The sequence below is a fragment of the Pseudoliparis swirei genome, chromosome 7 (assembly GCF_029220125.1).
Source record: "Pseudoliparis swirei isolate HS2019 ecotype Mariana Trench chromosome 7, NWPU_hadal_v1, whole genome shotgun sequence".
NCBI lineage: Eukaryota > Metazoa > Chordata > Actinopteri > Perciformes > Liparidae > Pseudoliparis > Pseudoliparis swirei.
The window spans coordinates 12,556,655-12,573,534 of NC_079394.1; the positions used below are offsets into that span (position 1 = coordinate 12,556,655).

A 16,880-nucleotide genomic window follows, 5' to 3' on the forward strand; every position below is an offset into this window, starting at 1 on the left:
TCGTCTGATTCCTCTGGTTCCTCCGCAGCCGTCGCCGCTCTCGTCTCGTTGCTGGTGAGCGTGCGGTCGAGTCGTTGTTGTAACGCAGAGGGACACATTCTGATATGCGACGATGTTCCACCAGGTGAGGACTCACTTTGAGCTGATATTAGCGTTCTAATAAATGTCTTCCACACCAAGAATTTGTAGAAACTTAGTAATAATGGAAATGGAAATATCCTTTCCTCAAAATAATTTTATGATTTTTTGTAATTATTGAGTTTTAACATTATTTATTTTCATACAGTTACTTTCTTTGTCAATTTTTTGAGTTGTATGTCTTGGTAAACATGATATTCAGGTGCAGTGTGTACAACACACAAAGAACAACAAAGAGCCAATGGTGCTCATTCCAAGAAAAAGAAAAAAGGGGAAATAAGCATAATAATGAATATTTAACAAATAATTAAATACAAATAGTATATAATTTAAATAGTTGTTCATAATAATAATGATAATAATAATGAATATTTAACACATAATTAAATAAAAATGTATAATTTAAATAATTGTCCACACCTGAGTAGTATTGTGCTGCGTATGCTTTCAGAGCTTTCCTCTTTTTATAGGGCTGCCGATCAATCAAGAGAATTTCCATTCCTCTTCAAATCAGGGGAGACTTTTAGTACCAGCTAAAGATGCAAAAAATATAAAAATAAACCCTTATTGCAGAAAGCGTCGTCATATTGAGCTCCATGGATTTAACGTTTCTAAAAACATTCATCGGCCTTGAAAGCGCTCAGCAGAACTCAGCTTGGTTGCATTGCGCAACTTGTCCACTAGATGGCAGCACAGGGACAACTTTGACATTTCTTCATTAAATACTATATAAATGCCACAAAATATAGTTTTCTCATGCGTACTTAATACTGGGTTTAAAATACAGCGAGACATTGAATGAATAAAGTGTAATTTAAGACGAATGCAGCTGGTTTAAACTCACCAGCTGGTTGCCGTGCTCTCAGCCTTCAGGCCCGGTTACTCCTCTCTGGTGTTGGTCTCGAAGGTTTTCTGAATCTGCTCTTTGCAATTTACATAATTTGATTTCACGAGGAAGCAGTTCATTCAAATGTTCAGAGGAAGAGTGATAAGTGTAAACAATAAAACTGACTAAGTATTAATAATTGGGCAAAAGGAATGAGAAGTTTCAGTTAAAAATCTTCACATTTTCTTGAGGGAGGACCCCAGAGTTACACTCAAACAAACAAAAAGCTTTATATTGAACCCGATGTTTGTGCTGCAGACGAGTTTCACCAGTTATTTTCTGAATGTGTCATTAATGGACAGATTTGAATACTTTTCCTGCTTTTTGGATCTATGCATTGACATATTGATCGATTATGTAATTGGAGTATCAAACCTAGTGTGACACTAAAGATTTGATGACGTTAAACTGAGGAAGCAGGTTTTTAAAATGTCCAACACCTTATTTACATGGAGGAAGCTTCTGTATTTAAAATAGGTCTAAGGTCTGCTAGTATCTAGCTGCTAATGTGGTTTACACAAATGTATTTTTACTTCATAAAACTCTTTCATCTTGAACGTCTGTGAAGTCTTTTTGACTTTCAACTCTGAGTCTGTTCTGTTTTCATTTCCAGAGCAAACGGATTACGGCGATACCTAAACCTGAGAATCCTCCACGAGAGAATAGAGGTACGTCCACTGAGAGATACTTTAAAACACTTCGTGCCACAATTTGTGTTTTTAACTCTGTCAAATCTGAACATTTGTAACTTTTTTTAAGATGACACTTTAGGATAATGGGCATAAATCTGCTTAGAAATAAAAGAAATACTATAACTCCAGAACCTGCCTAATAATCATTAAGTTAAAAAAAATATATATTTAAATTCATCCTCCCCATGACTGTAAATATGAAGTGGACATCGTCTCCATAATGTCACCCGTTGGTTTGTGGACTACGGTTTTGAAGACTCAAGTTCGACATTTTGGCCGCCGCCATCTTGGTATTTTGCAGCCAGATGTGACACATGAGGGTGGAGCTTGATACCTTGTAGCCCCGCCTCTAAAGCGTCCCCTGCTTTATTGTCTTTTTATCTCTAACAGACCATAATTTATAGAATGAACATCTTGTTGTTTTGAAGAAGACTTGAAACTAAAGATTGAGACCATAAACTCATGTTTACAATGTTTACTGAGGGAATAGATCAAGAGAGAAGAAGAGTCCTTCATATAGACTTCAAGACAACCAGAGGAGTCGCCCCCTGGTGGACAGTAGAGATAATGCAGCTTTAACACATGAAGCATAGGCTGAACTTTACTATTTACATGAGCCAATACGATAATATGATATAAAATATTCCGACTAAACTCAAACTATCTGCATGACTAGATACCAGGAGAGTTATTATCTTGGATCATCTGTGTGCTCCTCAGCTGCAGCAGTGGGCACCACCCGGCCCCGTCCGGCCCCGCCCAGCCAGCCTGCGGAGCCCCCCCCCCCCCCCCCCCCTCAGCCGTCGCCCCTCAGTCCGCTCTCAACCAGACGCTGCAGCAGCAGAACATAACGCGGCGCCGCCCGCTTCAATCCAGTCCCACACGCTCCAGCTGTGTCATATCTGAGCTGCACGAGGGCAGTTGTGTGTTATTTTACCGCAGGGTGGCTAATGATGAACGACGATGATGATGTCATGCTCCAGCACAGCTGCGAGGACGTCAAAGGCTCTCGGTGAATGTTCACGCGTCCCATTCAACACTCAGAACGTGACATTTAAAGAATCACTTTTTTTCGGTTTTTATTACGATCCAAAACAAACATGGAATGTTTCAGCCTGAAATATTTGACCTCATTGTTCTCCAAAACTGTTAACAACCTTTTGTTACGGTCAGTTCTGGGCCGACTCTGGCTGTCTTCCGCCAGTGTCGGCTGACTCGCGTACAGATTATCAGGGTATATGCCAGACTTGGTCCAGAAGTGGACGTAGCATTACAATATGTTGGTAGTAAAGCTATTACTGGGCCAAAGGTTGTTACATAGGTCATGGCCCAATACTATGCCGTTAGTTTTTGGCCCACAACACCGACTGAATGCAACCGTCTGTGAATTATACATGCCGTTGCTGGGCCAGAACCGATAACACTAACATCAACCAGCATTTCTTTATGCCAGGTGCAACAGGGAAGGTTACATTGTTTTTAACTACAGCCTGTCCCGAACTGACGCACTCGTGTCTACATTTCACAAAATGTCTTGTCCAACCAACTGCCAGTTAAATACACATTATAAAATAGCACATCGACCTAGTTTTTATTTCATTAGTTTTTATTTAGTCAATCACTGTTGTAAAAGAAAGTAAAGCTGATCGTGTGAAATCCCGGGGGAACACCAGCGGGAGACCCTGATGATTATACCAAGCGCTCCTCAAAACCTCGACGTGGTTGGGAAACAACGGTCTGCCTTCAAGTGCGCAGTGAATTTCATCGGCGTCAGTCCAATTCAATTCAATTCAGTTTATTTGTATAGCCCAATTTCACAAATTACAAATTTGTCTCGGAGTGCTTTACAATCTGTACACATAGACATCCCTGCCCCAAAACCTCACATCGGACCAGGAAAAACTCCCAAATAACCCTTCAGGGGGGAAAAAAAGGGAAGAAACCTGCAGGAGAGCAACAGAGGAGGATCCCTCTCCAGGATGGACAGATGCAATAGATGTAATGTGTACAGAAGGACAGATTAGAGTTTAAATACATTCAATGAATATGACAGAGTGTATGAATAGTTCATAGTAGGCATATTCCACGATGGAGACCTCCACGATCCATCAGGCAGATGGCGGTGGGGAGGAGGAGTGGGCGGAGTCTCAACAGGACAGTGGCGTAGTCATGAGCAGGAATTCCACGACCCAGACGATCCATCAGGCAGATAGGATCTATGCCGTCTCATAGGGTCCGATGACCCCATGAGACGTAAAGTCAAAAGGACTTCCGGGGAGAAAGCAGAGTTAGTAACGTGTGATTGAGAGATGAAAATTCATCCTTAAGGAGAGAAAAAAGAGGAGAGAGGTACTCAGTGCATCCTAAAACGTCCCCCGGCAGCTATAAGCCTATAGCAGCATATCAAGGGGCTGGACCAGGGCAAACCTGATTCAGCCCTAACTATAAGCTCTGTCAAAGAGGAAGGTCTTAAGTCTACTCTTAAACGAGGTGACTGTGTCTGCCTCCCGGACTGAAATTGGAAGCTGGTTCCATAAAAGAGGAGCTTGATAACTAAAGGCTCTGGCTCCCATTCTACTTTTTAAGACTCTAGGAACTACAAGTAGTCCCGCATTTAGTGAGCGTAGCTCTCTAGTGGGGCAATATGGTACGACAAGCTCCTTAAGATATGATGGAGCATCACCAATCAAGGCTTTGTAGGTTAAGAGAAGAATTTTAAAAGTGATTCTTGATTTTACTGGGAGCCAGTGCAGAGCAGCTAGTGCAGGAGTGATGTGATCTCTTTTCTTAGTTTTAGTGAGAACACGAGCTGCAGCATTCTGGATCAACTGGAGGGACCTAAGAGATTTATTAGAGCAGCCTGCTAATAAGGAGTTGCAGTAATCCAGTCTCAAGTAACGAACGCGTGAACCAATTTTTCTGCATCTTTTGAGACAAGATGTGCCTGATTTTTGAAATATTACGTAGATGAAAGAATGCAGTCCTTGAGATTTGCTTTACGTGGGAGTTAAAGGACAAGTCCCGATCAAAGATAACGCCAAGATTCTTTACAGTGGTGTTGGATGCCAGGGCAATGCCGTCTACAGAATCCACATCACCAGATAATTGATCTCTGAGGTGCTCAGGGCCGATTAAAATTACTTGGTTTTGTCTGAGTTTAACATCAAGAAGTTGCAGGTCATCCATGTTTTATGTCTTTAAGACATGCTTGAATTTTACTGAGTTGGTTGCTCTCCTCTGGTTTTATCGATAAATATAGTTGAGTGTCATCTGCATAACAATGAAAGTTTATGGAGTGTTTCCTGATAATATTGCCCAAAGGAAGCATGTATAAGGTAAATAAAATTGGTCCAAGCACAGAACCTTGTGGAACTCCGTGATTAACGTTGGTGGTTATCGAGGCGTCATCGTTTACAAATACAAACTGAGATCGATCTGATAAATAGGATTTAAACCAAATTAGTGCCGTGCCTGAAATGCCAATCGACTGCTCCAGTCTCTGTAACAGGATGTCATGGTCAATGGTGTCGAATGCAGCACTAAGGTCTAACAAGACCAGGACAGAGAGGAGTCCTTTATCTGCTGCCATTAAGAGGTCATTTGTAATTTTCACCAGTGCCGTCTCGGTGCTGTGGTGTTTTCTAAATCCTGATTGAAATTTCTCAAATAAACTATTATGATGTAGAAAGTCGCACAACTGATTTGCGACCACTTTCTCAAGGATCTTGGAGAGGAAGGCACGTTAGAGATCGGTCTGTAGTTAGCCAATACCTCTGGATCCAGAGTGGGCTTCTTCAGGAGAGGTTTAATAACAGCCACCTTGAAGGAGTGTGGTACGTGGCCTGTTAGCAGAGACACATTGATAATATCTAATAGAGAGCCGCCAATTAAAGGCAAAACGTCTTTAAGCAGCCTCGTCGGGATGGGGTCCAAGAGACAGGTAGACGTGTTCGAAGTAGAAACCGTTGAAAATAATTGGTCACGGTTGATAGGAGAAAATCCCTCCAAATATACACCAGGGCATACAGCGGTTTCCAAGGCCATTCCACTTGAGGACAGATTGGCACTGGTTATGGGCAAGAGATTATTAATCTTGTCCCTAATAGTTAAAATCTTTTCATTAAAGAAGTTCATAAAGTCATTACCACTGAGGTTTATAGGAATGCTCGGCTCCACAGAGCTGTGACTCTCGAATCAAATACAGAAGGAATCGCTTCTTTAAATTTAGCTACAGCACTATCAGTTAGACATCTAGTGTAGAAACTTTTGACTAACGGAGTACACTCCGGTAGTATAAATTCAAAAGTTATGAGGTTGTGGTCTGACAGAAGAGGATTCTGTGGGAAGACGTTCAAATGCTCAATGTCAACGCCATAAGTAAGAACAAGATCAAGCGTGTGGCCAAAGCTGTGAGTGGGTTTCTGTACTCTCTGACAGAAGCCAATCGAGTCCAACAAGGAGATGAATGCAGCACTAAGGCAATCATTATCAACATCCACATGGATATTAAAATCTCCAACAATAATAACTTTATCGGTTTTAAGAACCAAACTTGATATAAATTCTGAGAATTCAGATATAAACTCTGAATATGGACCTGGTGGCCGGTACAGAATCACAAATCGAATTGGCTGTAGTGTTTTCCAGGTTGGATGTGAAAGACTAAGAACAAGGCTTTCAAATGAGGTGTAGTGTAATTTTGGTTGAGGATTAATTAATAGGCTCGATTCAAAGATGGCTGCTACTCCACCTCCTCGACCGGTGCCTCGAGGAATGTGAGTATTAATATGACTATCGGTAAGTACAAATATATTTGTTAAAAATATATATTTGAGTCCCCACAATCAAAAGGTTGTCTGTTAGTAGTGCGCACTGTGTTTAACAGTTTCGATACCTATTCTTTCTCAGCTGAATTTGTATTAGCGGCAGCTATACTCTTGCTAGCTAACGTTAGTTCAGTCAGATTTCCACTGAGTCAGAGTTTCAGAGTTTTTCTCATTGAAATATAAATATAAAGGGGGGCTGTACGTTTTTCATAGAGGAAAGCTCTCATTTTAAAAGCTGATATTCATATCTTTTGAACGTCAAACTCCCTCCCGAATTAAAACCTGCCGTGTCATGCCAAAATGTGATCGTCTGCCAGGAACTGACTGTCGTTTGAGACACCGGTTAGCTCACGATTTTTAGTTTTCCATCGATAAAATTCAATACTTTTGAATCAGAAATGGAGGTTAAGGTGTAAGTAAGCGGAGGGCTACTTGGATTTGGCATGACTTATATTTTCAAATGCAAACTTTACATGACAATCGCTTTATTTTCTTTGTCGAGGACATTGACAAAATCTGGCGGGAAACGTACTTAAATCCAACGTAATCCTGCAGTCAGGGTGCGGCCCACAAAGATATACCGACTCCGGCCCAGTAGTCGGTAACACGGTGTGGGCCGCCTGTTGAGGAAAGGTGGCGAGAGAGGGAAATACGTTTTGCCAGTGATTGTTTGTTATGTTGGGAATAAGATTAGTTAATAATATTTTAACAGAGTTACAGAAAATAAAATGCACGCAATTTATATATGAATGTAATATGATAATTTCCATATACATATATAATGTAGCCGAGCCTCTCACTCTCACGTGAGAGTGAGAGGCTCGGCTACATGTAAAAGACACGCATTCATAATGTAAATAAAAGCGTCATCGGAATGTACTTCAGGTGTTAAAAGTATTCTTTACGCGGACACGGCGACATCAGACACTCCAGAAACACACACCACACTTTAAGTGGTGATGAGGGGGATTATTTTTTGGTGTAAATCGTTGTGCTGTCAATTTAGTTTCTTCGTTGTGATTTTTATTTTTGCTCTTTCCAGGATTTAAGAAATCCAGCTGCGTGAAGGAGATCGAGAAACTGCAGGAGAAACGAGAGAAGAGACGGCTTCAGCAGCAAGAGCTCCGATGGAAGAGGGCACAAGTGAGGAGCACACACACACACACACACACAGGCACACACACACACACACACACAGAGGCCAAGGTTGGAAACTGATCGCCGATGATCACATTTCTTTTTTTTAAGAAAGTAAAAGCCAAGTTTAGCTTTTCTCACTTTTAGGGTGAAGATGTACGGAACAACAAACTTGAGACAACAACCTCCTCTCAGGAAGAAAAAAAAAAGGATGAATATGTAAATATCTTCTTCTAACTTGAACTGAGCGCTCGTTTCTGTGCATCAGCAGTAAATACTGAAGCTGGGATGACGGACAACTTTCCACCGTAAACGGACATTTTTAACATCTTTCGGATGCTTGTGCGTCTCGTCTCCGTTACGTTTCTTCTCCTGTGAAGAGCCGGAGTCGTGACATCACTTCCTGTCTTCGCCTCTGTTCCACTTCTCCTCTTGAGCTCAATGCAAAATCTCATCCTGCGTTTTCTTTTCACCGTTTTCATGAAGATAACTCGGCGGCTGTCTGAGGTTTACTTTCCAACTTCGACGACAAACGTTTAACTTTGCGAGGAGCAGCATAAAACTACAACTCCCACGAGGAGAAAACTACAAACGCAGCAGCGCGGGGACTTTGTCCACTCTGTCCTGAACCACCTGACCTCCTCTGTGGAGCACGTCGTCCACCGAGAGCTCGGGCTTGTGGGAGATAGTGTTCGTTAAAGGAAACTAAAAGAACTCCTCGTCTGAACCATCATCTTTTATTTCAAAAGTCTAACTGCTCGACGCGAAATGTCTCCCGCTCCACCGTGAAGCCCGTTCTCAGTGTTTGAGTCGTAAAGATTTTAAGTTTTCGTTGTGCGTCTCCACTCAGTGAAGATTAAACATACAAGAGGAAACATGTTTTTAAACTATCGGCACTTTAAGGAACGCCATTGTGCCAGTTGTAAAAAGACATTTAAAAAATTATATTAAATGTCCAAGTTATGAAGGTGTTTTTTCATTTGCTTCAAAATAAATGCACACATGAGACTTTTACTGGCTTTTTGAGAGTGTGTTTTATTTGATGTGTTGTTGTTGTTTCAGGAGGTGGTCGTCAACTCGCCAAACCATGAAATCCTGTGTATGATCCGAGACTTCAGAGCCAGTCTGGACTACAGGCCTCTGACCGATCATGACCCGGTGAGTCTGCTGCAGAGCTTCATTGTTTCTAGTTTCGAGTGAGATATCAATAAAAATGGCTTCTTTAACCTCACTAGGCATTCAAATAATGCTGTGTTGTCAAACTTTACCAAAACGCACATAACTTTATTTTACATGTTAGTCAAGATCTTAATATTTCTCAATGTCAAGTGGTTTATAAAATGATGAAAGTGTTTCGTAGCCGATGCAGAATACAAGGGAAACTTTAACTTTAAAGCCGCTCGAGAGGAAATAAAAGTCTGACTGTACATTTCATCTTTACCGTTTGAAGGTGCAGATCGATGAGCACCGGATCTGTGTGTGCGTACGCACACGGCCACTAAATAAAAAAGGTACGCGTGTTTATTAATTTTTTTAACACTCTTTTGCAGCGAGTGTTTCTGCAGTGACGTCTTGGTCTCTCTCGCTCTCTCTCTCTCTCTCTCTCTCTCTCTCTCTCTCTCTAGAGCTGGCCATGAAGGATCTGGACGTGACCACCGTGCCCAGTAAGGACGTGGTGATGGTCCACGAGCCCAAGCAGAAAGTGGACCTGACCCGGTACCTGGAGAACCAGACGTTCCGATTCGACTACGCCTTCGACGAGAACTCCACCAACGAAATGATTTACAGGTACCGGAAACGTCATAAATAAATCTTTTTCGGGCATTAAAATGTCTCAAGTCAACAGGACTTAGATTAGATTTTACTTTATTTATAATTTTTTACATTACATTATTACATGTCATTTGTAATCGTTTCACAGCCCTAATATATATACACATATATATATATATACTAGGGCTGTGAAACGATTAAAAATTTTAATCAGGTTAATCACAGGTTTCTGTGGATTAATCATGATTAATCACATATTACCGATATTCTCGGTATATTTTGTGAGAACATAGAGATTTATGACAAAAGACGGATATATACATTTATACATTCTTCTATACAATGGTGCTGCAACTCAGCAGTTATTTAGCAGTTTTCTTCCATATGGAACATTAATACATCTTCATCTTAAACAGAATGTTTAACCCTCCTGTTACCTTTCGGGTCAATTTGACCCCAGGCTGTTTTTCACTGTGTCAAACATATAAGAAATATCAACTTTTTTATTTATTTAAAGGGCTATTTAGGTAGTCAACAAACAAACATAAAGTACCTCACACTTAAACTTGGGAAGCAATATTAATTCTAATAATTTTCTGGAGGTTTTAATTGCTGGGGTCAAATTGACCCCGAGGGTAAAATATGTTAGTAAATGTAAAGGTAACAGGAGGGTTAAACAGAACATTTTTCTCTTGTTTGTCAACCATTAACTCCACCATGATACAATCTAAAGGCCTCTAGTCTTCCTCTAGCAGCTGCTGAGGCAAACTGACTGTGGGTTTTCTTCATGAACTGGGCCGTGATGAAAGGGACGGCGGGACACCGCTGCAAAGCTGAAACCTCACCGGCCCGGACACGGACAGGTGGACAGATTGACAAGTGACTTTTTTTTGCTCGGTCCCGATGCGCGCGCACAGAGCTCTGTGGCGAGCGAGACAGAGATCGATAAGTGTTAACGCAACGCGAAGAGACAGAAATGACATGCTGCTGTGGAGATACGATCAACAACAGACGTTTAGTTTAATAAAAGAACAAAGACGTGCTATAGAGAACATGTCAGGGGCGGGCCAATCTCTTTAATGTCATGCGATCTACCAACACTACGCCGCGATCGACTGGCAGGTCGCGATCGACGTGTTGAGACCCTGATCTACAGGAAGTAAAAGTCGTAACAAGGTTTCCGGAGGTGAACCTGCGGAAGGATCATTACCGATGAACAGACCGTCTGCATGAGAGCGGACAGAGTTCAGATTGAAGTGGTGGATTGGAAGCTCATTTTGCAAGTGACTTTTTTTTCGTCCCAATGTGCGCGCACACGCCGGCATCCGAGCTCTGCGGCGCGCGAGACGGAGATCGGAGTCGTGTTAACGCGACACTAGAGACAGAATGACATGCTGCTGGTTAGAGACGACCAACAACAGACGGATTGGAAGCTCATTCTGCGCATGCGTTAAATGCGTTAAAAAACAACAACTAGTTAAACCTGTAATTTAATTAACTGAGTTAACGCGTTATTTTTCACAGCACTAATATATATATACACACATATATATATATATATGTGTATATATATGTGTGTGTGTGTGTGTATATATATGTGTATATATACACGTATAACGTAAATATATATATGTGTGTGTATATATATGTGTATGTATATATATGTGTATATATATATATATGTGTGTATGTATATATATATATACACACATATATATGTGTATATATATATGTGTGTATATATATATATGTATATGACAGATAGATCAATCTATATATATATGCACACATATATGTATGTATTAGGGGCGGCTTTAGCTCAGTGGGGTAAGAGGGCCGTCCTGCAACCGCAAGGTTGTGGGTTCGATCCCCGCTCTCCCCATTAGTTGCAAGTCGAAGTGTCCTTGAGCAAGGCACTGAACCCCCAGTTGCTTCCCAGGCGCTTCACCGCAGCCCACTGCTCCTTAATAACTAAGGATGGGTTAAATGCAGAGAACTAATTTCCCCTTGGGGATTAATAAAAGTGTATATTCTATTCTATATATAAAGAGTCTCGTGATGCTCGATAACATGTGATTGTTTCATTCAGTCAAACTTTGGAGGATTTCACTTATTAGTGAATGTAGAAAGCGTTAAACACTATTTTCAGAAACAGTCACAATGAAAATATTAAACCACATTTATGCCAAAAGTAGCCGGACACTGCAGGGAATTGAACCCCATCCCAGTGAACCAGGAGTACCATTACCAGTGCCTTTGTTCTTTTGGAGGCTTGTGGGTTATTTTAATTTCTAGTTAACTAGGATAAAATTAAAATAAATAAGTAAAATAAATAAATGAATATAATAAATGAAATAAATTAATTAAATAAGTAAAATAAATAAATTAAATTAAATAAATAGGCGCAAGCCCGGCCACCAGATGCTCGCCGACGAGCTCCCCTCCTGGGTCTGGCTCCGGGAGGGTGCCCCGGTTTCCCGTGTCCGGGCGAGGTAGCTGAAGACCGTGTGCTGCTATTCATCAGGGTTTTTGAACCGCTCTTAGTCTGGACTCTCACCCGAGACCTGTTTGCCTTGGGAGACCCCCGGACAACATAGCTCCCGGGATCACTGAGCCTCTCAAACTCCTCCACCACGTTAAGGTGGCGATTCACGGAGGAGATATAAATATAATAAATTAAATGAATTAATTAAATAAATAGATCTTCTCGGTTTTCTGTTGATAAAAGTTGAGAGTCTCCTGGTCGTTGGTGTTCTACAAGGCAGATCTCAGTTTCTCATTCTCAACAGTGAGCCGATTACCGACACTTCAGGGTATCGAACCCCATCCCAGTAAACCAGGAGTACCATTACCAGTGCCATTTTTCTTTTGGAGGCCCCCCCCCCCATCCCTCCTTAATGACTTTGTATTTTTCCAAACGACTGAATGTTCTGTATACACCGTTCTGTATACCCCAACTTCTTGGAAGTGGAATTATTCTTCATTCCTGTGTTTGCAAAATCAATACAAAATCATAAAGAAAAATAAAACAAAACAAAACAAAACAACAAAAAAAGAAATAAAAGTTTGAATCCTCTCAGAATCTTCGGCCTTGAGGTCGAGCGGCCTTTGTTTCACCGTCTCGTTCAGAGCTGTTATGTCTCCAGCTGGTCTTTGTTGTTGACCTGTCCGTGGAGAGTCTGCTTTGAAAGGAAGTTTTTCTTTACCGTGTGGAGCTCGTTGAAGGAAAAGTCTTTTTTTTAGTCAGAGCGATTATTTTCCAATCGCTCGAGATTCAAAGTGTTCTCAAACTTGATCTTGTTGTTAGCCACCATCTCGGTCGTAGCTCTGACCGAGACCTTTAGCCCAAGAAGGCTTTCCAGTGGCTCTCAGTTCTTCGTGCGTGTCTCTGAGCGCCTTCACTGGCTAAAGGCTTTCTCAGTGTGCTCAGTTCTCTGTCGTGGTCTTCTGGCGTCTTCACTGGTTTGTACGTTTCTCTTGATGGATGATGCAGAGTTTCTACGGAAAGCTGCATATCTCAGATTAAATGATTTTCTTGATCAACGGAATCCTCCGTATTTATAAAACGAATCTTGGTGTTTTCCACCTTTTCCTGCGGATCGATCTTAAGGGTTTCATCAAACTTGATCTCGTTGTTATCCATAATCTCGGTCAGATCCCTGACCGAGCCTGTTGCCCCGCAAAGGGCTTGTTGAGTGGCTGAGTTGTCCACGTCCACGCATGGATCAATTCAGCCCACTCTTTGATGGTAACAACCTTCTGGTTGATTATGCAGGGTTCTGGCAAATGTTTTGGGCAGCTGCATACCTCCAGTATTACTTTTCTTGATCAACGGAAACCTCCGTATTTATCAAGTCGATCTTGATGTTTCAGGGTTTTATAAAACTTGATCTTATCCATCGTCTCGGTCGTAGCTCTGACCGAGACCTTTAGCCCCGCAAAGGGCTTTCTCCAGTGGCTCAGTTCTCCGTGCGTGGGTCTTCTGAGCGTCGTCACTGGTGGTAACGTTCTCTTGATGGATGATGCAGGGTTTCTACGCGAAAGGCTGCATTTCTCCAATGACTGTTGTTTGTTGATACATGTCTTCTGTAGCTAACAAGTTGATCTTGTCTGAGTGCACTTTGTTTCTCTGTGCGCTTTGGTTCTCTATGTGTGTTGTGCCGAAATACTCAATAATGCTCTAAGAAACTGAAATTGTTGTCTCCTATATATTGGCATCCGTGACAACACTGATTAAAGCCCCACACCCATCCCTCCTTCATGACTTTGTATCTGTATTTTTCCAAACGACTGAATGTTCTGTATACACCGTTCTGTATACCCCAACTTCTTGGAAGTAGTATTCTTCATTCCTGTGTTTGCAAAAATCAATACAAAATCATAAAGTAAATTTAAAAAATAAAAGTTTGAATCCTCTCAGCGCCTTATGCTGCGTTTACTCCTGAAAGTTTTAGCGGCTCTGTAGCTGCTGGAGGATCTCTGTGGCCTGAGGGAGGAGGTGTCCTCCTCCAACTGGAGCTTGTTGTTGTCCTCAGCCTTGAGGTCGAGCGGCCTTCGTTTCACCGTCTCATTCAGAGCTGTTATGTCTCCAGCTGGTCTTTGTTGTTGACCTGTCCGTGTGGCGCTCCGTTTGGAGGGAAGACTTTTCTTTAGTCACAGACGATTATTTTCCAATCGCTCGAGATTCAAAGTGTTCTCAAACTTGATCTTGTTGTTAGCCACCATCTCGGTCGTAACTCTGACCGAGACCTTTAGCCCCGCAAAGGGCTTTCTCCAGTGGCTCAGTTCTCCGTGCGTGGGTCTTCTGAGCGTCTTCACTGGTTGTAACGTTCTCTTGATGGATGATGCAGGGTTTCTACGCGAAAAGCTGCATATCTCAGATTAAATGATTTTCTTGATCAACGGAATCCTCCGTATTTATAAAACGAATCTTGGTGTTTTCCACCTTTTCCTGCGGATCGATCTTCAGGGTTTCATCAAACTTGATCTTGTTGTTATCCATAATCTCGGTCAGATCCCTGGCCGAGCCTGTTGCCCCGCAAAGGGCTTGTTGAGTGGCTGAGTTGTCCACGTCCACGCATGGATCAATTCAGCCCACTCTTTGATGGTAACAACCTTCTGGTTGATTATGCAGGGGTTCTGCGCAAATGTTTTGGGCAGCTGCATACCTCCAGTATTACTTTTCTTGATTAACGGAAGCCTCCGTATTTATCAATTCGATCTTGATGTTTCTCCCTCGATCTTCAGGGTTCTATAAAACTTGATCTCATCCATCATCTCGGTCGTAGCTCTGACCGAGACCTTTAGCCCCGCAAAGGGCTTTCTCCAGTGGCTCAGTTCTCCGTGCGTGGGTCTTCTGAGCGTCGTCACTGGTGGTAACGTTCCTATGATGGATGATGCAGGGTTTCTACGCGAAAGGCTGCATTTCTCCAATGACTGTTGTTTGTTGATACATGTCTTCTGTAGCTAACAAGTTGATCTTGTCTGACTGCACTTTGTTTCTCTGTGCGCTTTGGTTCTCTATGTGTGTTGTGCCGAAATACTCAATAATGCTCTAAGAAACTGAAATTGTTGTCTCCTATATATTGGCATCCGTGACAACACTGATTAAAGCCCCCCCCCCATCCCTCCTTCATGACTTTGTATCTGTATTTTTCCAAACGCCTGAATGTTCTGTATACACCGTTCTGTATACCCCAACTTCTTGGAAGTGGTATTCTTCATTCCTGTGTTTGCAAAAATCAATACAAAATCATAAAGTAAATAAAAAAAATTAAAAAAACAAAACAAAAAGAAATAAAAGTTTGAATCCTCTCAGCGCCTTAAGCTGCGTTTACTCCTGAGAGTTTTAGCGGCTTATCTCCATGGCTTTACCCGCGTATGACTTTAAACACCGTAAAGTCTTTTCTTTGACATCGGTACTAAATTCTCAACGATCCCATCTCACATTAACTCTGAATCCTCTCAGCGCCTTATGCTGCGTTTACTTGCCTGAGTTTACCCGCTTGAGCTTTTATGGCTTTTCGCAGTTTCACTTGACTCGCTTACACACCCACACAACCTGCCATCGGCAGGGCGACGCCTCCTGGCCTTCACGACACCGTTGGCTAGACACCTCGTACTTTTGAAGTGGAAACACGTTCTCCCGCCGACACATAACAGTTGGTTTAAAGAGATCCTAAATCATATAAAACTTTTAAAGATCCGATTTGGACCACCGTTTCCAGCGCCACTTTTTCATAACGCTGATCGGCTTTCCCAACTCTGCTTCTTCACCTGCAGCTGATTCTCCATCGTCTCTGCCGCTGTCTTCCTCATTACCGCCGAGAGAGACGCCTCGCGAGCGTTTTTCGCCATTTCCGTTTTGACGCTGGCGCAGTGTCTCTCTGAGCACCGAGTCAGACAACCACGGCAGCCGGAGACGCCTTCAGACACCTTATTAACCAGGTGAGCCCCTTTGTTTTTAAGGGCAACCTAGCCAAGACATGCAGCAACATAGTTCTATTGTCGCTTGTGTCTTGTCTCTTTTGTCCATTATTGTGGCCTGTGTCTCTTGTTGTCTCTTATTGTCTCTTGTGTCTCTTGTGGCTCCTGTTGTCTCTAGCCTTTTGTCTTTCTTTGATGTTTGTGGAATGGGTTCATCTTTTGGTACCATTTTTTCCCCCGCGGGCGGTTGGAGATCTCGGGCTGCTGGAGGATCTCTGTGGCCTGAAGAAGGGAGGTATCCTCCTGCTCCAACGGGAGCTTGTTGTTTTCCTCAGCCTCCTTCTCTCGTCTGATATCTTCAAACATGATGTTCTGTTCCTCGATGGTAGCGGTCTTCTGGTCCAGGTCCAGGCGTGCTCCCTCTAGCTCCAGCAGCTTCTGATTCACTGTCTGAGTCAGAGCTGCTATGGTCTCCAGCAGCTCTTTGTTGTTGACCTGGGCCCCGTGGAGATCTTGGCGGAGGTTGTTCCTCTCCTTCTCCAGGTCCTGGGCCGCAGCCTGTACCTCACGGAGCTGAACAGAAGAATCCTCGGTCATATATGCGATGGTCCATGCATATTTGACCTTGGCTTCTTTCAGCTCTGTTTTGAGGACGATGTTCTCCTGCTCCAAAACCAGCTGGGTGTTGTCCGGTGCCTTTTGATCGAGAGGCACTCGGTTCACTGCCACATTGAGAGAAGCGTTGGTCTCCATCAGGTCTTTGATGGTAACCTGGGCAGTGTGGAGCTCACCTTGAAGGGGAGCAACTCTCTGCTTCCACTTCCATAGGTCTTTCTTTAGCTTATCTGTTTTCTGCTGGTAGATTTTGAGAGTCTCCTGGTCCTTGGCTGCCTCTTGATTGAGCGGATGTTGTTTTACCTTCTCATTCAGAGCAGCTATGGACTCCAGCTGCTCTTTGATCTTGAGCTGGGCCGTGTGGAGCTCACTTTGGAGGGAAGTCTT

General features: G+C 42.6%; 1 protein-coding gene across 1 annotated transcript; it reads left to right on the plus strand.

Moving 5' to 3' along the window:
- The first annotated feature begins 6,503 nt into the window (after window positions 1–6,503).
- Window positions 6,504–15,830, plus strand: LOC130196042 (kinesin-like protein KIF2A). The gene is made up of 6 exons (XM_056417876.1): window positions 6,504–6,513; window positions 7,585–7,685; window positions 8,742–8,837; window positions 9,130–9,190; window positions 9,305–9,467; window positions 15,735–15,830. The coding sequence occupies exons 1-6, from the start codon at window positions 6,504–6,506 to the stop codon at window positions 15,736–15,738; spliced, it is 435 nt and encodes a 144-aa protein (XP_056273851.1). The 3' UTR covers window positions 15,739–15,830.
- Window positions 15,831–16,880: the final 1,050 nt, after the last annotated feature.

What these genes read in the sequence shown, in the direction of transcription:
- LOC130196042 (XM_056417876.1), top strand. An exon ending in TCCGATGGAAGAGGGCACAA is followed by an intron (nt 7,686 to 8,741) that starts GTGAGGAGCACA and finishes TTGTTGTTTCAG; the next exon opens with GAGGTGGTCGTCAACTCGCC. An exon ending in CTCTGACCGATCATGACCCG is followed by an intron (nt 8,838 to 9,129) that starts GTGAGTCTGCTG and finishes TACCGTTTGAAG; the next exon opens with GTGCAGATCGATGAGCACCG.